The sequence below is a fragment of the Beta vulgaris genome, chromosome 6, assembly GCF_026745355.1.
Source record: "Beta vulgaris subsp. vulgaris cultivar EL10 chromosome 6, EL10.2, whole genome shotgun sequence".
In the NCBI taxonomy this organism is placed as follows: domain Eukaryota; kingdom Viridiplantae; phylum Streptophyta; class Magnoliopsida; order Caryophyllales; family Amaranthaceae; genus Beta; species Beta vulgaris.
In genome coordinates, this window is record NC_079207.1 from 46,273,503 (window position 1) to 46,298,534 (window position 25,032).

The 25,032-nt window shown below is 36.6% G+C and overlaps 1 protein-coding gene across 2 annotated transcripts; it reads right to left on the bottom strand.

Annotated features, from left to right (window-relative positions):
* Positions 1-10,881: 10,881 nt before the first annotated feature.
* Positions 10,882-24,683, bottom strand: LOC104896766 (ribosomal RNA-processing protein 8). Of its 2 annotated transcripts, XM_010683554.4 has the most exons (10): positions 24,351-24,557; positions 23,405-23,648; positions 23,246-23,307; positions 21,239-21,290; positions 16,350-16,464; positions 16,098-16,192; positions 14,609-14,715; positions 14,411-14,525; positions 11,579-11,623; positions 10,882-11,405 (listed from the first exon to the last, which is right to left on the bottom strand). In XM_010683554.4, exons 2-10 carry the CDS (start codon positions 23,564-23,566, stop codon positions 11,334-11,336), a joined length of 825 nt encoding a protein of 274 aa, XP_010681856.2. In that variant the 5' UTR covers positions 23,567-23,648; positions 24,351-24,557; the 3' UTR covers positions 10,882-11,333. The 2 variants fall into 2 exon arrangements, with proteins under 2 accessions (XP_010681856.2, XP_048503402.1); XM_048647445.2 differs by lacking the exon at positions 23,246-23,307 and having other exon boundaries at positions 24,351-24,683.
* Positions 24,684-25,032: the final 349 nt, after the last annotated feature.

The window sequence follows — 25,032 nt, forward strand, 5'->3', positions numbered from 1 at the left end:
TGGGGGATTCCAATTCCAAATTCTTCTTTACTACAGTGAAAGTGAGAAATGCAAGAAATAAGATAACAGTGCTTCATAATAATCAAGGTGATCTATTGACTGATCCTACAGCTATTCAAGAGGAAATTACAAGCTTTTATAGAACACTCCTTGGTTCAAGAACTGAGCAGCTGGAGGCTATTGATCTAAGGGTTGTGACAGAGGGCCCTAGATTGAAGCCTGAAGAGTGTTGCCTTATACTGCAAGATGTGACTACTACAGATGTTGATACTGCTCTTGCTTCTATAGATAATGCAAAGGCTCCTGGATTGGATAGATTCAATGCAGTTTTCTTCAAGAAAACTTGGCATAGCATTAAACATGATATATATGCTATTGTGCTAGAGTACTTTGATCAGGCTTACATTCACGAGCCGCCAGTCAATTGTACTGCTATTACTCTGATTCCTAAATTGGAAAATGATTTGTATGCAAAAGACCATAGACCTAATGCCTGCTGCTCTATTGTGTACAAGCTGATTTCTAAGATTTTAACTTAAGGCTTCAGAAGATCATTACAACAGTTGTGAGTTGCTCTCAAACAGGAATTATTCCAGGAAGGCAGATTATGGATAATAGCTTATTGGCAACTGAACTCATAAGAGGGTATAATAGGAGTCATATGTCTCCTGGATGTGTAATCAAGGTTGATATCAAGAAAGCCTATGATTCAGTGGAATGGGTGTTTTTAGAGAGTATGCTTAAGGAGCTTGGGTTCCCTGACAAGTTTACTCAATGGATATGGAGCTTGGGTTCCCTAACAGGTTTACTCAATGGATAATGGCTTGTGTCAAGTCTGTTTCTTATTCTATACTGTTGAATGGGTTACTTGCCAAGCCTTTTGATGTTTAGAAAGGCTTAAGACAAGGGTAAAAACCCAGATTTCAACTATCATCCCAAGTGTGAAAGGATTAGCCTAACTCATCTAATGTTTGCTGATGATCTGCTCATGTTTGCTAGAGCAGATCATAGCTCAAAAGGGAAGATTATGGCTGCCTTCCACAAGTTCTCAAGGGCTTCAGGGCTTGAAGCTAGCAATGAGAAAAGTTGCATTTACTTATCAGGGATCAACCATGATGTAGCTACAGACCTTGCTGAAGAGATTCATATGCCTGTAGGTCTGCTCCCTTTCAAATATTTAGGAGTGCCTTTGGCTGCAAAAAAACTTTCTCTCTCCTAGTGTAAACCACTAATAGACATAATTACATCTAGGGCTCAAGGGTGGATGGTGCATCTTTTATCTTATGCTGGCAGACTGCAGTTGATGAAAACTATACTTGGTAGCATGCAGAATTATTGGGGGCAAATTTTTTCCTCTCACTAAGAAACTGATTAAAGCTGTGGAAGCCATTTGTAGAAAGTTCTTGTGGACTGGTGGGTTAGAATCTAAAAAAGCTCCAGAGGCCTGGTCCTTCATTCAGCAACCTAAAACTGCAGGGGGTTAAATATGATCAACATGGTGTTGTGGAACAAAGCTGCCTTACTGAAGCAACTTTCGGCCTTATCTTTTAAACAAGATAAGTTGTGGGTTCGTTGGGTGCATGCATACTATGTTAAAGAGGTAACATTGATACAATTACTGTCAGCGTTAAAACCTCTTGGCTATTGAGAAAAATTCTGGTGTCTAGGGAGCTGTTGGTGAGAATTAGGGGTTGGGAGAATGTGAGCAACACTCAAGAGTTCAGCATTAAAAAAGCTTACAAGCTCCTGCAAGAGTCTTTTGATAGAGTCAGTTGAAAAAGGCTAATGTGTAATAACAAAGCAAATACTAAAAGTAAATTCATTCTATGGATGGCTTTTCTAAACAGATTGGCTACTACAGACAGAACTAGTAAGTGGAATAGGGATTGCAACCTTATGTGTAAACTATGTGATGTAAAAGAAGAAAATGTGTAGCACTTATTTTTTGAGTGTGAGTATAGTATGACTATTTGGAAGGCAGTGCTGCAGTGCATTGGTCTAGCTCCTATCAACACTGCCTCTGGTGAACTGAGAAGAGGTATCCGGAAGGCTAGGAGTAAGAGAAGCAAGGACATGTTGTATGTGATGTTATTTACTGAGAGCTTATATGCCATTTGGCTTCAGCATAATAGCAAGTGTTTTAGGGACACTTAGCTAAGCCCCCATGCTATAGTCAAGGAGGTCATCTTTAAAGTAGCTTGCAATTATAATGAGCTTGAAAGAACTAGGCTTCTTTTGAATTAGTTGGTTGTGTGCTGTGGGTGGGTATGGGGCAGCTTGTTGCTCTTCTCATCCTTAGGTTGTACCCCTTTTTTTGGTTATTAATAATAATTTTGAATTGCCAAAAAAAAAAAGCAATATGTTGACTTAGATTATAAAATATTTCTCTACAAGATATATAAAATAAACATGACAATAATTTTGGTGTTCTATAATTTTCTAAAATAACTTAATATTACTCCCTCCGTTTCATTTTAATTGTTACAAGTTGATTTTTATACTATTCACAAATTTCACTTTGACCATCATTTGTGATTTATACGCGGATGAAAATATAGTCATGTGGGATCTTGTTAGATTCATCATAACATGTACTTTATTAATATGCACTTTTTATACTTTTTACAAATAGAAAACTAAAGATATATGTCCTCAAAGTTTTGCATTGGCATGCGTGAAAAGTGTAAGTGTGTAGATTAAAATGAAACGGAGGGAGTATTACCTAAGTATTTGGCATCATCAAGACATGGAATACAACAATATTCTCCCTTTTTTATGATGGCAAATATAAGGCATAAAATAAAAAATAAAACAATAGCAAAAAGCAAAAGAATTCAGAGCTATGAGGTTTAATAAAATGAGAAAAAAAAAACATACTCTAAGTAACACACACACTAAAGAAAGTTACGCTAACAACATAAAGCAAACGAGTCTATAATCAGAAATCTTTTGTGACAGATTATAAAAGTATGGTTCACTAAGAAATCAAAAATCATTAGAATGTTATTTTATGTGCCACAGCCTTTTTCCCTCTTTTGTTATCATCAAAAAAAAAAAAACAATAAAGGAATCAGCAAGATGCATATAGGACATGATATATACAGATTCATAGCATAGTAGCTCAAACATGTTATCTAATAATACTAGCCATCCAAGTAGTGTAATGAGAATAGCAAGATAGGAGCAATGCAAAATAACAAAAAAAATGCACAAGGTAAGTTCAAGGAGAACAGGAAACATGAAAAGATCAAAAAATTACGCAAAAAAAAGCATCAAAAGAGGGTGTGGGGATTAGGGTTTGGGATGAAGAGAGAAAGAAGAGACCACATGGTCAATCTTCTCTCTCACTGCAGCTTCACCATGCTTCACAGCAGCAAGGACCTTCTCCTGTTGGATGCCAAGGCGGGCAACTCGAACTTCCACACCCTGGACGCTAGCATGCAAAAGTTGAGAAAAGGCTTTAATACTAACTACTGACTGAACTTGAAACTAATGCAGTGGAAATAACTTAAATAACTTCTCTTAATTGAAATAACTTTATTGGACAACTATATAACAATGGAAATAACAAAAATAAAATAACAACTACTTGACTAATTATGATTCCTCACTAGCTCCCCTATATGAAGTATGCATCATATCAACCTGTAAAAGCTGCTCGCCAAAATAGGGTCATCACAAGGACAAAGCCATAAAACAAAACAAATAAAAGCGTGTCAGTAAAATATTGTACATGTATATGTGGAATATATATTAAACACTTTATTTAATTAAACATTTGAAATATTTAATTTCAAAAAACCTTTCTGGATACTTGAAAATACTTGTATAATATAAAGTATATAACTTTAATAAAAACTCATTTTCCTTGCCTAGGTACCTTGTCTAAAGTGTGCAACCCCCCCCCCCCCGAAGTTTAGTATTCCTTACTGAGTCTATTACGAGGGGTTACTACCTTGTCCACATGACTTATACAAAAAGTACATGGGTAAATAATATAATGGCTACCGTTCTTGCTAATAAATAACAAGTCGTTGCCTCTTTATAATTGCGATCATAAAAGATCATATATCTAATAAAAATCCTTCTGAAATAATCCTCCTTTATAAAAGAATAATAATTCTGAAAACTTAGCCGTATAAAGGCATAAATAAAATAACTTGCTCAAGGGGTAACCTTTGTAAATAATAATAGTTCAAGAACACTCCTTTTTAAATATTTAAATATCAAACTCCTTGTAAATTATATAAATATAGATTCAAAAATTAAACTTTATAATAATATTGAGCTAAAGACATGATTCAAGTGCATAATAAAATTAAGTAAAACTTCAAACATGTTCACATAAAACACATGTAGTTCATAATAAAACTTATAAAAACATGGATTTCAATCCAAAATATTTTCCTAAAAACATGATAATAAGGTAGCAAAATAGTTATTAAAGATCTACATATACACGCACCTTGAAAACTAATAACTACAAGGAGATAAGAGACAGGTAGGCTAAAAGAGAGAGATAGAGTTTAAACTTGAGAAAAGAGATTTATTTCTCAAATTTGGTGTAAAAAATATGATGGATGGAGACCCCTATTTATACTAGTTGGAAAAGTAGAATAGGAATATATAGGAATAGGAAACTAGAAGATAAATATAGGGAAAAGGATAAACTAATCTAGCTAAGATATTAATATTTACGCTTATCCGACAAAAATTAGGAAAACATATAAATTAACCCATAATACATAATATCTAAGATAAAATAACTAAAACATTAAAAAAAAAAAACAAAAACTAACCAAACTTCTTCAATCAACGCATTAGAATGCGCTAAAACAAATTTCTTTTTCTTTTTCTTTTTATAAATCTTTTTATTTTATTTTTTTGCAATTTCTTTATATCTTTTTTTTTTTCTTTTCTTCTTGCAAACCTTTTTCGAATGGTTTTTATAACATTTTTAATTTTATTTTGAATCAACTACTTGAATGTAAAACTTAGGAAAGTCAGGCTCAAAATTCATTTGGGCTAAAACATATTTTAAATACCCAAAACCTTTCTTATAAAAGCCTTTCTAATAAATAATAAGCTTTTTTAGTAAATAAAACCTTTTTAAAAACTAAAACTTTTATAAAAATATAAATAATAACTTACTAAAAATACGGAGTATTACACCATGTGTGCTGACAACTTAGCCAAATCAGCTAATTATCCCTCACTCAACCGCCTCGGGAAGCATGGTGCCCAGTGGACCCCGACCCGATGATGAAAAGTAACCCCCTCGGTTTTACGTGGGGCGCTAACAACATTAGCAAGATCAGCGGAAAGTAAGCCGACAAAATACCTCGAGAATCATCTGGCCCTTTATATGTGCACGTCTCAGTGCAAGTCAATCTCTCAAGACCGATAGGGCATCTCAGATAAATGAAAATTCACTCGTATTCCGTTGGACCCCCGCCTCGGGAAGAGAAGGAGCCCCCCCCCCCCTTCGTCCATCCAGCGTGGGGCTAATTGTTTGGGCCCATCACCTAGTCAAATGGTATAATCAAACGAGGCCCATCAACCTTTTTTATCTGAAAGGTTGTTACTTAAAAGGGAGACAACTTTCCTAAAAGTTGAGATGTTCCCTCTTAGGTTCTCCTGTCTGGTAAACCACCAATAGTATAGAAAAGAACAATCTCATCAATAAACAGGTATCTTATCTCACCTATAATAACCGAATTTTCTCTCTATACATTTACTTACTTTCTATATCTAACGCATTTACATCTGACTTGAGCGTTGGAGGAGTGTTCCCGGTGAAATCCCCGAGCTAGTTTGACCGTGTTTTGCAGGATCACCTACGAGAGGACTCTCATGAGTTTGGACTTTCTCATAATTTTGGACTCTCAGCTACACTCACTCCTTTAACCTGTTTCTAGGGTTGTAAGTGGATTGGACTAGATTGGATTGGATGGACTGTTTCTAGACAGAAACAAATCAAACGCACAAGATGTGGGTGAAATTTGGAAGTGCATAGCTAGTGCATCTGTTATTATTAAAAGTAATGAGCTATTAATCTATTATACACAGTTCCAAAGGAGGCAGCTCCAGAATAGGGTCTCGCTAAAAGGGTTGCTCACGGCTCTGGTAATGACGCAAGGCACGACTAGCATGTGGCTGCTAGGTGGTGATGATTGTAGCTAGACCTAGTTATTGGGCGGGTAGGGTCAGGTCAGTGCGAGTCGGAAGCGGGTTGGGTCATAAGAAGGTCGGGCTAAATGGCTAGTGGGTCGATAGTGGGTCGATAATGAGCGGGCCGACAAACGAGCAAAAAAAAATAAGGAACAAAGAAAGCCAAAAGTAAGTTTAAATGAATGTGAATCTGAATATGTAATTGTTGTTACAAAACCTATTTTATTTTTCAGAATTATTGGGTTTCTTTATTAGCCTATAATGAATGTTGAATAATGACCCTATTTAATAATGTCCTGTCCAATAAAAGATATGTAAATTTTTGACCCTAACCCTTTAGCCATTGAGCTACCCTTTCCAATAATCGGCCAGGTCTATGTAGCGTGTTATATGAGCTTCGTAGCTCTTGCATTATTGGCGGAAGTTACCATTTAATTCCATATGGGCAAGCTTGAGGAAAATATGATTTTATCTCTCCATCTTCTATTAAGCCTCCATATTCAAGATTTAATATCATATTTTCGTAACAAATCAATGTGGTCCGTGAGAGGAATTGATCGAACACAATCTAAAAAAAACAACGCTCAATTAAATTAGAGGCCTCGATGGATTTAAACAACTTAGAAAAATAGTATCTCTGAAGAGATTGTATTATGTTAAGACTAATGTAAGACGTGGATTCACGCGCGTTTTATTATGGTTTAGCAATACACTTTTAACTAAAGTATGAAAAACTTAATTTATTTTTCACCGGGTACCACTGAGGTTATACGAAATTCATGAGGTATCCTTACGGTTTCAAAAAATCATCCACTACTATTTAAGTTTGCATATAATGCATCAAACACCCTCAATAACTTAGTGGTGTTGATTATGTTAACTTTAATGATCCAAAATCAGTTGATCCCTATCCTAATTCCTCTAAAACTCATATTATGCCCAATGAAGTCTTCGAAAACAGAAAATTTTTGACCCCCTCGGTCTTACGAGGGGCGCTAATAGCATTAGCAAGATTAGAGAAAAGTAATACGCCCAACTACCTCGGGGATCATCTGGCCCTTTTTATGTTCACATCTCAATGCGAGTCAATCTCTCGGGACCGATAGGGCATCTTAGATAAATAAAAATTTACTTGAATTCCGTTGCACCCCCGCCTCAGGAAGAAAGGGAGCCCCCCTGTTCGTCCATCCAGCGTGGGGCTAATTGTTTGGGCCCATCAGCTAGTCAAATGGTGTAATCAAAAGAGGCCCATGAACCTTTTTTTTATCTAAAAGGTTATTATTACTTAAAAGGGAGACAACTTTCCTAAAAGTTGAGATGTTCCCTCTTAGGTTTTCCTGTCTGGTAAACCACCAATAGTATAGAAAGGAACAATTTCATCAATAAACAGGTAATCTATTCTCACCTATAACAACCATATTTTCTCTCTATACATTTACTTACTTTCTCTATCTAATGCATTTACATCTGATTTAAACATTGGAGGAGTGTTCCCGATGAAACCCCCTAGCTAGTTTGACCGTGTTTTGCAGGATCACCTGCGAGAGGACTCTCATGAGTTTGGACTTTCTCATAATTTTGGACTCTCAGCTACACTCACTCCTTTAACCCGTTTTTAGGGTTGTAAGTGGATTGGACTAGATTGGATTGGATGGACTGTTTCTAGACAGAAACAAATCAAACGCACAAGATGTGGGTGAAATTTGGAAGTGCATAGCTAGTGCATCTGTTATTATTAAAAGTAATGAGCTATTAATCTATTATACACAGTTCCAAAGGAGGCAGCTCCAGAATATGATCTCGCTAAAAGGGTTGCTCACGGCTCTGGTAGTGACGCAAGGCACGACTAGCATGTGACTGCTAGGTAGTGGTGATTGTAGCTAGACCTGGTTATTGGGCGGGTAGGGTCAGGTCAATGCGAGTAGGGAGCGGGTTGGGTCATAAGAAGGTCGGGCCAAATGGGTAGTGGGCCGATAGTGGGTCGATAATGGGCGGACTGGCAAACGAGAAAAAAAATATAAGGAATAAAGAGAGCCAAAAGTAAGTTTAAATGAATGTGAATCCGAATATGTAATTGTTGTTACAAAACCTATTTCATTTTTCAGAATTATTGGGTTTCTTTATTAGCCCTATAATGACTGATGAATAATGACCCTATTCAATAAAGTCCTGTCTAATAAAAGACAGGTAAATTTGACCTTAACCCTTTAGCCATTGAGCTACCCTGTCCAATGACCAGGTCTAGTTGTAGCGTGTAACATGAGCTTCGTAGCTCTTGCATTATTGGCGGAAATTACCATATAGTTCTATATGGGCAAGCTTGAGGAAAATATGATTTTATCTCTCCATCTTCGATTAAGCCTCCATATTCAAGATTTAATATCATATTTTCGTAACAAATCAATGTGGTCCGTGAGAGGAATTGATCGAACACAATCTAAAAACAACAACGCTTAATTAAATTAGAGGCCTCGATGGATTGAAACAAGTTAGAAAAATAGTATCTCTGAAGAGACTGTATTATGTTAAGACTAATCTTCTTTTTTTTTTTCTTTTGTTTTTTTTTTTTTGACATCGGTGTTAAGACTAATCTGAGACGTGGATTCACGCGCGTTTTATTATGGTTTAGCAATACACTTTTAACTAAAGTATAAAAAACGTAATTTATTTTTCACCTGGTACCACTGAGGTTTTACGAAATTCATGAGATACCCTTACAGTTTCAAAAATTCATCCAGTTCCATTTAAGTTTGCATATAAATTATAATGTATCAAACACCCTCCATAACTTACTGGTGTTGATTATCTTAACTTTAATGATTCAAAATCAGTTGATCCCTATCCTAATTCCCCTAAATCTCATATTATGCCTAATAAAGTCTTCTAAAGTAGACAAATTTTTCTAATAGATACTTTGGGAATCATTTAAACTATTTTAATTTCACTGCAAGAAAAAAAAAGAGATTTATATCGCTATAGAAGGACATTTGTGGCTAATGTGGGTTAATATGAGAATTAGGTTGGGGTTCAAGTGATTTCAGGTCATATAAATTAAACGAATCAATATCAATCAATTCTTGAGGGTGTCTAGTAGATTATATGCAAAACTGATAAATTTTTAAAAATACAGGGATACTTCATGAATTTCGTAAAGCTTTAGGGGTATCTGGTGAAAAATTCGAAAATATAAACTAATTGCAAAAAATGTGCAATTACACCCAATAACTTATAATGAAGTTGTTTTAACTAATAAATTAAAACTTATAACTATTAACCAATAAATCATAATTATTTACCCAAAACCATAATATAAGTGAAACGACCATAATCATAATCCAAAACAATAACTTTTTATCTAAACCTATAACGAACAATCCAAAACAATAATTATTAGACCGAAAACCATAACAAATAATAAACAAACCATAACTATTTACTATCCACCCAAGACCATATTTGATCTCCAAAACTATAACTAATAACGTTGAAACTATAATTAATAACATGTAGACAATTACTAATAACTAAAAACAATAACTATCAAGCTTAGAAATATAACTATTTACCTGAAACCATAACTAGAACCAATAACATGAAAACTATAATTAATATTGTGTAAACAATTACTAATAACTAAAAACAATAACTATTAAACTTACAAATATAATTAATTACCACAAAATCATAACTATTACCCAATACGTATATTATGGAAAAATTATTTTGCCTGAAAACGATAATTAATTACCACAAAATCATAACTATTACCCAACACGTATATTATGGGAAAATTGTAACTCTTGAAAACCATCTAATAGCTTATTGATTGCGTGTGTGCTGTGATGTGGAGCCGATAATCATCAGCTACCTTCGGGACTCGAACCCAATATTCTTCCGCGACCCCTCGTTCATAATAAGAAATACATTAAGTTTAGACCCATTGATAAAGGGACGCAATGAGCTTTGAGAATTAATAATATACTTACTTGACTTCGATGCAACAGTGTTTTTATTTAGGGGTAAAAAATTAAACGAAGCATCATCAAATTCTTATCATCAAAATTGAAAAAGACGCGAAAAAGGACATTGCTAATGCTCGAAAAAAACTGCATTCAAATCTTGTTTGTTCTACTTTAACTCAATTTCACAAAAATTTATCAACAATAGAGATGAAACTCTAAAAAAAATGGATGATTTTCGTGTTTGAGCTCAAAGGAAAAGTGAGAAAAAAAGTAGGCTTTAGATTGTTCCCAATTTTATTTTATAGTATACAATATCAAGAGTGAGAAATGGAAGTTGGTTGGAGGAAACAAAAATAGCAATGCGAAGGAGAGAGAAACGGGTGGAGGAGAGAGAAATGGGAGTTCGTCGAGGACAGCAGCACACAACATAAAAATAAAGGTCCGCAAAATAAAGAGAAAATATAAATTAAGGGGAAAATGTGATGGTCTTGTTAGGATAACTAATAGGTTCGAACGCTTAACTTATTCCATTGCTATATCCAACCAAGATACATGGTTTGATGCACACACATGATGTTAGCATGACATCAGCTTGTCTCACGTTAACGCTAACATGAGACTGTAATTTCCAAAAATTTGTGTTACAAAAAATTAGTCAAGATAGCCAAATTTATGGGGAGACCCTCTGGAAATTAATATAACTCAAGAAAATCCTTGGCCATTAAAAGACACATTCAGCCAAAAAAAAGAAAGCCAAGATACACTTTTTATTACAGAAGAGCAACTATTTATCAGTACAAGCTGGTGCGTTAAACCAACAGTTCTCGAACCACATATGGAGGCAGGAATAATGGCACAATGACTAGCAACAGATATGGGAGACGATAAGGCCTTCCCAGCTATCAGTAAGCGCACCACTACAGCTAGTTGCTAGCCAGCAACAGCATGAGTAAGTGATGGTCAAGAGATTTACACGAGGATTACTTAGTACAGATACAGTTGATGTTGCCTGCTCACTTGTAGAATCTTTAGTTTTAAATAAACTAGTCTCATTCCCCATCAAGGTTATCAGGAATGCCACCACAATAATACAGGTGCTCTATCTTATTCTAAGCGTTTACACAGGCAATTTGCTGCATCGTACTCCTTGAGCCATAGAAGATACCAGTCAACAATGAACCAACCTTTTGTCCCAAATGCTCACCGACGCTTGTACAGACATGGCTTCAGCTCAGGCCATTCAATTTCAATTACATCTCTGGGTTGCTTCTCCTGATCAAAATAAAATGAACAGAGGAAAACTTAGAATAAGAAATGAACACAAAAGTGACTGCTGATTGGCACATAAGCCTGTTCCAGTCATCAACCATATATCGGAACACACACAAACGCACATACAAGGATGATGACAGTGAAAAAAAGATGGTGAGAAGAAATGATCATACCTTTTTCTTAAAGTGCAATAGGATGAACATCTTATTGGAGAAATCCTGCAAGAAACAATTTATTGTAAGCCAGTTCTACAGTTATTCAAGCAAGGGTTTGGGGGATATTCTATTTGCTGATGGCACCGACCATGTAAAAGTTTAAATAGATGTGTTTGTCCCTTGTGATGTGAAATCAAGTTGTTCCGAACTTCTTGTAAAAGTCCTAGTTCTGTCAGGATCTCTTATAGTTTCAGGAGTTTGCCTATGGGCTTGTACCTTTCCTTTGAGAGGGGTTTTCCTATTCTTGGCTTTAGAAATTATTTGTTTTCTTTTAATTAGTTAAACTGTGTGTTTAGGAGTTTGGAGTTCATTACGTTTCCTAAGTTTGCTTGGTTCAGGTCTCCTAACAAACTCATGTTTATCTTTCATTTAGTTAGGAGTATATACTAGGTGGAATCCTATTATACTTAGGAGTCTAAATCTACTTGGTTCAGTGAAACAAGGGACGCGGGACGGAGCCACGTTTCCCGATCTGGGTCGTTCGTTCCCGATCGCGGAACAAACGCGACCCAGATCGCCTCCGTTCGCGAATCAGATCGCCTAAGGCGACGTCCCTGATTTCAAGCTTTGGAGTTTGGGAGTTGAAGGTTTGATAATGGAGGTTATGTTGATGAAGGGGAAGAAGTTCTGAAGAAGGAAGAGGAGAGAGAAAGAGACGTAGAAGAAAGTGGGAGACCACTGCCTATTGTACTTGTATTTTGCATCTGGTGGAGTGTAATTTTACTGCCTCTTCTATTTTTTGACTTTTCAACTTCTTTTTACTGCCTCCTTCTATTACTTTTTTGACTTTACTTTTTTTACCAATGATACAGCTGTACACATTACCAATAATGAGCAATTTTTTTACTTTTCAACTTCCAATATTTTTTTTTCTTTTTCAAATCAAAGACCAAGTAACACATTTAATTATTTATATTATTATTTTTTAATTATATTTTGATAGGATTACTAAGAGTTCTAATATTTTAAATTTATTAAATAAATCAGTAAAAAAATGACCCAACGTTCCCGATTCACTGAAGGTAGCGTTTCATGTTTCCGTTTCCGTCCCGCGTTTCGTATCGAATTTCGTTCCTTGTATCATTGACTTGGTTTAGTTTAATTTATTTATCTTTTAGTTTCCTAATTAGAGTGGGATTAAGAATAAGTTTAGTACATATATCTCGTAACATATGAATAATAAAGTAGACGTGATCGATTAATATTTGAGTTTGAGCTTTCGCTTAATCTTTGAATAGCGGATTCTTTTTAGGAAAAATTGACATGAACAGTCCCAACTAAGGATTATTTCTAAACAATATTAACTATAGGGTATATTTTCTTAAAACAGTCCTTGACTGGTTACCTGTTCAACAGGTTAATTTCTTTTGATAACTAATTTCTTCTTTCTCCTTTTCTCTCTCCACCCTCCCCTGCCTCCCTTCTGCCTCCCCCTCCCCTACCTCCCCCTCCTTGCCACCATTCTGCCTCGCTCTCCTTCTTTCTTCTTTTCTCTCTCTCCTGCCCCTACCTTCTCCCTCCCCTGCCACCATTCTTTGTCAGGTGGTGTGCAGCCTAGACACACGCCACCACTGTCAAGAGCCCATCTCAGCGGACAACACTCCGCCAGCCTCATGCAACCTTTCTAGCTTTCCGAGTACGAGAAAACCAAAGAACAACAGGAAAATAGAATTATGAGTTAAATTGAAGTTTCAAGATCAAAAGAAATGTTTATCATTCCCTGAACTAAAACTCTCGTCTTTATTTCTCTCTTGTTCAGCCATAGATCAAAAGAAAGGCTGGGCTTCGATCTTTCCCCTCCTTTTCTCTTTTTCTTCTTCGATAGGTATCAATGATGATGGTGCGCAAGTAATTTTGATGAATTATTCTGTTAAAGCCTTCAATTATCCTTTTGCATAATTTTCAATTGATGTTCTTAATTACGTTCATAATTTTTGCCAACACATGTATTTTTTTTCACAGCAAAATTTTAGTGGCCACCAATCTAGATTCTAGAGTAAATTCAATGATGATGATAGATAAGGCAAGAAATCTCTTGCTGATCTACCTTTCTTTTGGTGCTTTTTCCTTTCTCCATGAAATCTTTGACTCCTCAATTTGCTTTAATTGCCTTTTAATAGGGAGTGGCAGGGGAGGGGGTGATAGGTGGGGTCGTGGGGAGGTCTTGAAGGGGGTGGCAGGGGGAGGGGTGGGGTAGGGCTGACAGGTTTGGAAATTGGGGAGGGGGTTGTAGGGTGGCAGTTTTAGAGGTGGGGGTGGGGGTGGCAGTTTTGAGGGTGGGGGTGGGGGTGGCAGTTTTGAGGGTGGGGGAGGGGTGACTGGAATGGTGGTTTAATGGGGTTTACCTATTGTAAAAGGTCACTTACCTATTGGGACCGTTTTTAGATAATATACCCCATAGTTGGGACTGCTCATAAATAATCCTTAGTTAGGACTGAAGGTGGCGGAACGCCCGTAGTTGCGATTGTTCGTGTCAATTTTTCCTTCTTTTTAAAAATTTAGAGTTTGAGAAGCATATCTTTAGATAGATAGAGTTGAGAAGCGATCTTTTAGAAGATTCAGAGTGACACTAGACACAAACCACTTAAATTCGTCAATTCCATAAACTAGCTCCAAGATTTTTCTAAATACGATCTTGATTCAGATCCTTAGTTAAATTCGAGTTATAAAACACCAAGAAAAGCTTCAAGAATCGTTCTTTCTGTCAAAGATCTGTCTATTCCTGTAATCCATGACTAAAACCCAAGGCCTTAAACATCACCTTGTTGGGCAGAGTTAAAGCACGCATACCTTTGTTACTACAGTAAACCCTAGTTCACATATGGCTCTCGAGAATTCATTGGGATCAGCTCCTCCAGTATTCGGATCCAACCTACTCTTCACTTCAGCTATCAGGAGCCAGCCACTAAAAGCAAAAGTACTTCATCAGATTAACAGAGCACTGTTATTATTGATAAACTTGAAAAACATCAAAACAAAAAAAATTGCCTTGACTTTAGAACTCGATGTGCTTCCTGAAGATAACTAGGAAAATCAGTTCCCATCAGTGAAAGGCAAAATACAGCAACATCTACAGATGATGATTCAAGGGGTGTCTGCAAGAATAATTCTTAAGCTTTAATATACATAGAGAATAATGTACCTCATTGCAGTCAATATAATCAGCAAGCAGCATGCGATATATTCTAACACCATAAGTAAAAACATAGTACTACAGTAGACTCCTTAATATATCTCAGAATTATCATCGACTAGAAGACACACGCAAGACCTGACTTTCAGGTCACTGCACGCACATGGAAAGAAAGTAATTTAACTGTCATTACACATAAAAAGGTTATATCAAAGTGTCTTCACAAATCCTATGTTTTACAAGTTACACTGGAGAGGTGAATGTAAACTAATATGCACTTGAGTAACAACAAGGCTGTCTCTTCTCTCTATCTATATCGTTTAATGTTGATTCAGGTCATTTATTGGAGGGAGGTGTAGGGAGCACTGGGAATCGCTGGAAAGATAATCTGAAAAGTAGCATCTTGATACACAGAGTACAGACAATGCAAGAGAAATTACCATGTCACAGTTTGTTCAGCCGAAATCTCGACTTACTTAATTTCACGGGGTTTAAAACAGTTAAATTCGGTCCATAAAGTTGAAGAACATTCACGGGCGAACAGAATTGATCCGGCTGTATTTTAGAACCATGATTGTGACCAATTTTTCAGAAATAACCACTACTCAGTACTCACTACTCAATACAATGAAAATATTAAGATAATAGTATTATAAACTAGGAAATATGAAACTTTTTTGTTAGTTATTAGAAATTTACAATTTATTATTATACTGTCATAAAATTTGTATAATCATGATACCTCAAAAAAATAGAAGAACACCTGACAAAACTTTAATAACATGCTTGAAACCACGGTGTGGTCCGCGTTGAACGTATCCATTCCGATGCTGCAGAACCACCACCATTTCCAAGACCGTGACCGAAATTGTATTTTCAAACCATGGTTTTGAACATACAGACTCAATTTAAACAGGTTTCCATAGCACATAACAGAAGATTAAAAGAGTGATGAGTCCACGTGACCTAGCTCATTCCATTTAAGAAGCAAGAGTTGTTTAAAAGTACATATGATTAAATTTATTGTCAAACATGGAAATAAGACAAGCAAATGTATCTTGATCCCAAAGAGATACCACCATGTTCACGATGTATCTTAACATGGATGGCAACTGTTACCACCATGTTCACGATGTATCTTAACATGGATGGCAACTGTTCAGAGCATTAACAATAATTTGTAGACTTATAACCAAAGCTTGGAACACATTTTTTTACTCAAAGCAGAAAAACAAATATCCATCCCACTAAATCATGGATCTACTCAATGAAGCATGGAGCATTCACTTGGATCATGAGCAATAAAACGAGACTACAAAATGTTCGGTCGGATAAACTACATACTTTGGACATATCACAAGCAATAACGGAAGGATCACTGGAAACAAGATCAATAGAATAGACTTTGTTCTTTACGTTTTTTGCTAAGCGTGCATCCCCTGCAATTGACATTAGAAAAACAAGAAACAAAGTTAAATAGGCGCAACAGATATCATGACAAGCAGTTGGCAAAACTTCCAGATACACCAAATATAAGATCAAAATAGATCATCAAAAAAAATATAAGATTAAAATAGGCATGTATAGAAGGCCTACCACAACCAAAATCAGCCACAATAAGAGATGGGGTACGATCCTTTAGCCATTTGATAATTACATTAACTGGCAGCTCAGGCCAGTGTGTCATTTGTTCTTGATATCCTACATGATACTGGCATGTACGTCAAAAGATGTCAACGAATTCACTATCTCATCAGGCATTGAACAACCGAAACAAAAAAACAAAGGGTCTTGGTAAGCGTTAGCTATGACAGATTCACCAAGCACCAAAAAAAAAATTTAAAAAATTTGAATAAAAGCACTAAGATAAAATAACTGTAGAAGTAAATAATACAGCGCAAGTGCATTACGCACAAAAAAGTGATGTTGACAGAAGAAAACAATTCAGATGGTGAAGTAAAAGCTCAGAGTTTGAAAGTACAGTTTCAGCAAAATATTGTGCAGCACTGAAAATTATTGGTCACCAGCATGTGAATTGCACTTCCATCACTGAAAATCTCTGATGTCAAAAAGATCAGAAGATAATCAAGAGCACCACCAAGCATTATGCATTATAAATATGAACTTCAGATATTCTTACAAAAACCATAACGAACTGTTATTACTGCAAGAAGATAAAGTTTACAAGGGCAAACCCTACACGAAGAAGTAGACATCAACTACTAGATCCTAATAATTAATCATGAATAGATACTTCATCCAGCATGTTTTGTGAGAGTCTGAGCATGAGCCACTATTTTAACAACGAACAGCCACATCGCAAATATAAAGTCCATAATGTACCATGGTCATAGTAGTGAGCATGGTATCAAAACAAAGCTGCATCGCATCGTATCACCTGTGCTGTAATGGTTTTCAAATCTACTGAACAGATATTACCCACATCGTACAGGTGTAAAAAGACTGGCGAGTTCTAGGAATATCTCATGGTTTAAGCTCATATTTGACGGTAAGACAACCGCATCACTCCCGTTCCCGCATCACCATGACCGAAACTGCATTTTCGAACTATGGTAGTGAGGTAGAACTCTGTTATGCATTGGGTTTAGGGGGATGGTTAATATAGGGAGTACAATATAATTAGGTTAGCTTGGGGAGTAAGTAAGTAAGTTAGCTCTACATATAGAAGAGATTAGTGATAGGAAAGGATATGAAGAATATATTTGAGAGTTCAATTTAGTGGTTATTTTGGGAGTGAGACCAAGTCACTCGAAAACTTGGCAACAATGTTAATATGTTCTGTAGTTTTCCATTTTTATCAATCAAATTCATCTACATTGTCTGTTATTTTGTTGTCTAGATATCCAGTTCATTACAAATGCATTTGATTCAGGGAGTTGAGCAGCTGATTTTTCGTTCCAAAAAAAAAAACTGTCATGCCTTTCATCAAAGCTCCGACTACAGAAGCAGGAAGCTTAGGCTCCATTTAAATTGGAATTGAAGCAACTTCGAGAGGCAATTGAGAAGTAAACAAAGAAGCAAAAGTGGAAGTGGAAGTGGAGCAACAGTCACATCTGGTAAAAAGTAGTTGTGGTGATGACCTTAGCAGCCTTGTTGGTGGTGCCATTGGAGAAGCAAAGGACCATAAAGCTACTGCATAAATTCGAGGGCCAACTAAAAAAAGGGAGAAAGAGCTTCACTAGAGGTGGAACGACAAATGGCAAAAGTGGATCTGCAGGTGTAAAGCAAGGTAACTGTGGAGGCGGATTTACTGTCGCAGGTCGAGGTCGCGCCGGAGGTAGAGCAGGTGGTGATCTCGGGAGTCATGACGATGAACCAAAGGTAAGGTTACGTGAGAAAGGCGGTGCCGCAAGTACAGGTTCCGGTGGAAGTCCAGGCGAGCAACTGATCCCGAGCACAGTGGCATAAGTTCCAGAACTTCAAGAACGTTCTAGTGCTTGCGTTCTATGGCCATTTGGCTTGGAGAGGAAGCCAAATATGGAATATTGTAGTAAAGGGCAGTTTGGTAATTAACGCGGGAGGAATCTTCGAGGCTATGGAAAATCATGTGTGAACAACTTTTGAGCACCAGATTTCAAAACCCACTTTACTTCTCTTTTTTTTAATCAACCTAGCCCAATTTTTTTTCCCCCAATTAATGAGGCAAGGTCCACCACTCAGATAACCCACCTAAATTCAAAACCCCATTACTTTAAAGATCCAACTGACCCAAAATGATTACATTAGAAGAAAGCCCATAGTTTCCACCCCTTTTTCAGAACTCATGTCATCGACTCAGCCCATAATCCTCTCCACCTCATAATACACTGAACCCACTCAATCCTCAAAGCAAAACCACCCTCTGCTAACTCCAACCCACAAGCCCACTACCCCCATTCAGCTCTAATCCAGTTCACACAACCAACACTTGTCTCTAGCTCGAGAAAACCCACCATACTTTTTCCATCAACCCGCCATTGGTACTCAAACTGCACCTCACCATTGAGCAGCGACATAACTTCACCACCGCGCAAAAGCAAGGCCGCTCTTTCATGGGAAATAACGTAGGGGACGAAAAAGCCCATCATAGGAAAAGCATCAAATGAATTCTACTAGTGAGATCTCATATTTCTTAATAAAATATCTTTTTGGAAAGGAAAACGGGCCAACAAGTGCAACTCACCGCCATGCCGTGACCTACAAGCTTTTAAAGCCCTTCGAGTTCGTTTAGCGCCGAAAACAACAATTTTAATAATATTTGGAGTTTGTGTTTATTTAATTTTTGTATTAGGACTTTGCTAAGACTATTTATATGTTTTGAGGCGTCAATAGAGGCAACTATTCTTCTGATTTTAATACTTTGAGAGTTTATCTCTTTTCTGGTGGATTCCGGAGCCCTTTAAAATTGTAAATCTATTTATTCATACTAGGAATTGCGTTTGCTTTTCCTTCATTGATTCCGACTGCAACAGGTGGTATTAGAGCACGCTTTATCGTGTTTCTTTTCGTATCTTGAACAGTTATGGGAGAATGAGTGACCATAGCAGATCTTGAGGATGTTACCTCGGCTTTTACCACGGCCCTAACTGCTCTGACTATTCAGATGACAGCGTTAACTACGTACATGAATAATGTTCAGAATAATGTGAATCAGCAAGGAGATGGGAGAGGGGAACCGAGTACGGTTCCACGCGGTAGAAGCAAATGAACGATTATTGATGATAGTTCGAGAGGAATAAAAACCCTTCGGAGAAGAAAGAAGTGATGAAGGTCATTGTCATAAATATGACTATCAAGTGAAGGCTGATATTTGTTCTCTGGAACCATGGGGGTGAAAGAATGTCTGGATTGCAGGTTGATGTTGATAGGTTTTTCGAAGTGATGGAGGTTCCCGAGAATAAGCAAGCTAAGATGGTGGCATGAAAAGTATTGTTGGTGAGATAGCTAGTCGTATAGAGGCAAAGACAATGGAAGGGGCCAATCAAGACTTGGCGGAGAATAGTTGATGTTGGAGTGGTTGTTGCCACAAGATTATAAGCACATTGTGTACAAGATGTATACTGAGTGTGCCAAGGAGAGGATTGTGACCGAATATACAACAGAATTTTTGCGTTTTTCTGAGCGCAATGATGTGGAAGAGTCGAGAGTCATAAGGTGGCTCGATACGTTAGTGTTTGAAGGGGTCTTTGCAAGAGAAGATGGGTTTGCAAAGTGCGTGGACTGTTGCGGAGGCATCCAAGGCACTACTGATAGAGAAATCCCCTTGAAATTTCTCTTGTTTGAGAAGGTACTCGCCTCATTATAACTTTGATTTAATAGGTGATAAGGAGAAGAGTAGAATTTCTCTATCAATCAAATTTCATCTACATTGTCTCTTATTTTGCTGTCCAGATATCCAGTTCATTACAGACTCTCGACAATGTCAGTAATTAGACATATAGATCTATAAAGAGGACTAGAAATTTCAAGTTCCCACCACAAGCTCTAAAGATAAGGAAGCCTGATAGTTCAACAAATATAAGGCTTGGAGAAGGGGTCTAGGGGTGGGAAGTTCGTAGGCAAAAAAGAGGAACGCGGCAGAGTAAACGTGTGCGCCCGCACAAATGTGGCAGAAGCTTGAATTAGGAGGTGGAAACAATTATGCCTCGCATGTGCTTAGCAGCGCGCCCGCCGATAGTTTCTCGGTACTGTTTTCAAATCTGTATTAATTCTATGTTACTTGTTTCCTATTTTATTTATGTTAGGATCATCAAAGATAAATCCATCTCCTTGTTAACGTTTGCATTGGGAAGATAAATATTTCAATTCCTATTATCACATAATATATTCTAGGAAGAGATTTTTTATTTTGGAGAACGGATCGGACTCTTGTAGTTTATAAAGGGAACATGGGTATTGACTTCATAAGTACGTAAAGAAGCACATCAAATATGAGGAGAGATTATACAGACTATGAGATTTCTAGTCAGAAATCTTGAGAGAAATTGTAATTCATGGGTTTCGCTTTGAAGGATTAGTGAAACATTTGGTGGTTTCTCCTGTACTAGTTTGTGCGAGGTTTTTCCGAGTAAAATTTGTGTTTGTCATTGCTCTTAATTTTTGCTTTGGCTTGTTCATATATTGTCTTGTGATTCGCTCCACATTAAACCTTACTGGCTCAAGCGAGCCATGCAGTTGTAAAATTTGAGAAGTGAGATTTGAATATGTTTGAACAGGTGAATATGAGTCACCTATAAGGCTATAACAAGACTACATTAAGTGTTCTTACCTATTGGTAGCAAAAAGTCATTCTAAAACAGCTAACTAACAATAGAAAATTTGAGAGTTCTGTCACAACAAATTAACAAAATCTTAAGTGCATTTTTATTTATTATACATTTATACTGCTTAAAGCAAATTAAGAGGTCCATAGAGTTCCTAGACACCACTCAGTTAGTCAAGAATAAATCCATGAAAAGTCATACACCATAGCAGTAAAAACTCACCATATTGAACAATGAAGGGTCGTCCTTGAAAAACTTCAGTGCTTCATTCCCGCTGCAAAACATAAAAGAATAGGAAGATATAATATCAGAAATGACAATTAAAGAAAACAGCAGTATATCAAACATAGAAAAATACCATGCATATCCATCCTGCATGCCCCAAACACCCCCTAAAAATAATAAAGGAAAATATAAACTCAAGAGTCAAACATATTAGACTCGATACTCATCCATGCCTTAACCCCCCGCTCCACCCCTTAAAAGAAAAGAAAACCAAAGCCTAAAGAGTCAAATAGAAACTCGATAGCAATTCTTTCACACACTATTCATAGGGTGGGACTGCTCCTTCACTCTCTATGCAGAGAGTAGGATCAGAGATTGGTAAAGTTCAAAGCTCGCAATGAAAACATCTAACAGCCAGAGCAAATGAGGATGTAGCTAGCATGTCACCCACCGTCGAGACTCGAGGGATTCGGAAGGAGACAAATCAAGTAAACAGGAGGGAAATCTACCCATCAAATTGTCAACAGCTCATACGTTATTATTGTCCAACACCCACCGATCTAGTAGGTAATCTGTCATTCTGTCCTCCATTTTGCAGCCTTATTAGCTAACAATATGTAGCGTTCTCTATCACTTTTTTTTGACAGGAGCGTTCTCTATCACTTACTCTATATATGAATGTGTAATCATATTAGCATAGTGCAAAACTGCAAATTATACAATCCTCTAAACTTTTTTCTCTGCCGAAAGGATCCTTAGTTCCTCACTACTACTTATGGTTATAGCACATCATTCTAGGTATGACAATACCCTCAGTACTTGAGGCAGGTGCTATACCTCCGATTCCGGTCTTACACTAATGTTGACTCCCTTGGTGTCATCCAAGTATGCAAGGTCTTAATTGCTTAATTTTTTGCTTTACTTCCTCTCCTATGGCATTCTTTGTATGTTTAGGATGTATTGTTGTAGCTTATATTAGATTTGGCGCGCAAATAGTCCTCTTCTAGCATTTGTAGTTTGAAGCCACAAGGCAACCAAGAACACTATTGTGTCATTTGCTTGTATGGCAGACTGGCAGTACCCTAATTCATACCTCTGCAGAAGCATCCAGCACAAAGGATGACCAAGCAGATTAGAACTAAGCATTGGTAAGTATACTCCTGGACAGGCCCACACAACACCAGAAAATAGTCTCCCACATAGACACCTATCCTCCTAAGTACAGGGGACCAGCAATAACAAATGAAAACTTCATTCACCCTCAAAATCAATGATTGCCATCTATCTTTCCTTTTGTGGTCCAGATTTGGTTTGATTATGTCTATGTTAGTCTGAGCCTTATCAACAATTAGTTTTATCTTTGTGAATCCATTTTCAGACTTCGTGACCCTCCCCTACATTGAAGATAATCTAGGATAGCTTATTCAAGTTTTGCGTTGAATAAGCTTTTGTTAGTGTTTGATATCATTATTTTCGATATTTCATATAAAAACCCAAGATATCTCTAAGAGCCCTAACACATCGAAGTAGTAATCCAACCAAGGTCAGTGAATTATTACTTGGAAAACCATTGAAGATTTAATGAGGTAATATATCCCACATTTGAGTTCAAAATCCCATTTCACTTCTCTCTCTCTCTCTTAAACTCCTCTCAAACAACATCCTATACGAGAGAAAAAAAATTAATAGCAACATCATTGTTGATTCTCTCTTGCTATGGTTACATACCTATTAAAAATGTTGGTAATAATATCAGAATACAACTTAGAGTATTCAAGGCACCTTGATATGTGAAATACTATTGAGAACCTCTTTGATTGTAAGAGTTATGATGACACTAACAAGCTAAACATCCCCAACTAAGCCAATTAATTCAAGCACCCACTTGTAACACCAAATTCTTCTCCAAGCCCAAGAGAAATCAAGAACTTTTTTATCAATATCTTGGGATTATCATGCATATAAATTAAGAAAAACAGATGGAAAACCAAAATAAAAAATTACGTGCAAGTGTAAAGTTTTTCGTTGAGCATCCTAAAATGTCCGCCTGATAACCTCGCCTTCATCTACAAAAGTATATATATATATAATATATTATATAAGAAATTGATTATAAAGCAAACAAGTTCATGAAAAAAAGAAGGGAAAAGAGAAGGAGAATGCCTTGTCCAGAAAGTTGGAGGATTTAATAGGGTTAACATTCTTCTTAGGAGAAGAAGATGTTGCAGAAAAAGGAGAGGTTCTTGTATTTTTCTCTGTTTTATTGCGACTCCTTCCTTTTCCTCCTCTCCTCTTCCGTTTTCTGGTATCTCCATCTGCCGCCATTAGTGAAGCCTACAACGGTCTTCCGCCAGGAGGGGGGTTGTCGAGCTAGTGGAGAATTTCCTCAGAGGTGTTGCACGGCTTCCTGTAAAGAAAAAAAAAAAAAAAAGGGGTTGCACGGCGTGTTCGGTACCCAAAATAGAGATATCCTAATTAGGAATGGCAACGGGTCGGACTTGGACCGGATGATGCATAATCCGACTCCGACCCTACAAGAAGTCGGATTTTAAATCTGACTCCAACTCCGACTTCAACTCTGACTCCGACATCCGACTCCGAGACCTGACTTAAAATCCGAACATCCAACTCCGATCCGAATCCGACATCCGACTCCGATAATCCGAACATCCGACTTTCTTTTTGCACGGTTTTATATTATAAAAAACAATTTATTAATAGGCAAATGTTTCAAATAGAATAGTAATATTAAACCTTTACAAGCAAACAATTATCGAGAGAACTCCTCAAGTTTCATGAGTTATGAAGCGACAAGGATTCTGATTCAAGATATTAAACCTTAGCGTCTTTCACTTCGTACATAAGTTTATTAGGCAGATTGTACTCCATACTTAACAAAACTTTGTAGCAGTAGCATTAACCATCATCAAACCAGAGAAAAAAAAAAAAAAAAAAAATGTTTACATTATACAAAAAAAAAAAAATCTGAAAAATGAAACTTGAACACAACAAAAAAATGATAAACCCAACTCAACTCTAAAACTGAAACCCAAAAAAAAGAAACTGAAATATTAAACATGAACACTATTTTGAGGCGATGATTCGTTACCTGCTTGCCGACTTCGTGAAGGAGAGGATGATTGTTACGTGGCTTGCGTGAAGCAGACGGCCAGTAGTCGCTGATTTGCGGCGTTTTGAGCGGTTTTCGGAGTGAGAGTGAGGGTTTGTCCGACTTCACCTCACTGTTTTCCAAATGAGAATTTCTTTTCCTTTTTTTTTTTTTTTTTTTGTGTTTGAAACAAAGAAATTTAATTAGTGAACATTTTTCTATCCTTTCTCATATACTAAAAAAGTTTAACTTTATAAAATAGAAATTTAAAATCACAATTTTATTTCTTTTTTCCTTTTGTGTCTTTGAAGGAAACAAATTTAATTACTCAACATTTTTCCATCCTTTCTTATTGATTAAAAACTTTAATTTTTAAAAAAAGCATGAGAAATAAACATTTAAGTAATTAATATGACAGCGTAAAAATGATTAGTACAAAATATGGTATAACAAATTGGACAGATCATCTACTTCTTAATCGCACAAGTTGGCTAAGGTAGTCGTATGATGTATAGCATCGTAAATAGTACATCAACTCACGTGAGTTGATGATACAAGTTTCATCAAGTAAGTTTCATTGGTGATGGTTGACTTTGCTAGTTAATATTTATCTTCACCATTTCTTAACCGACCTAAGTTCCTATATAAAGCGTGAAGATGCCAGTAATCCTTCAAAGAAAAC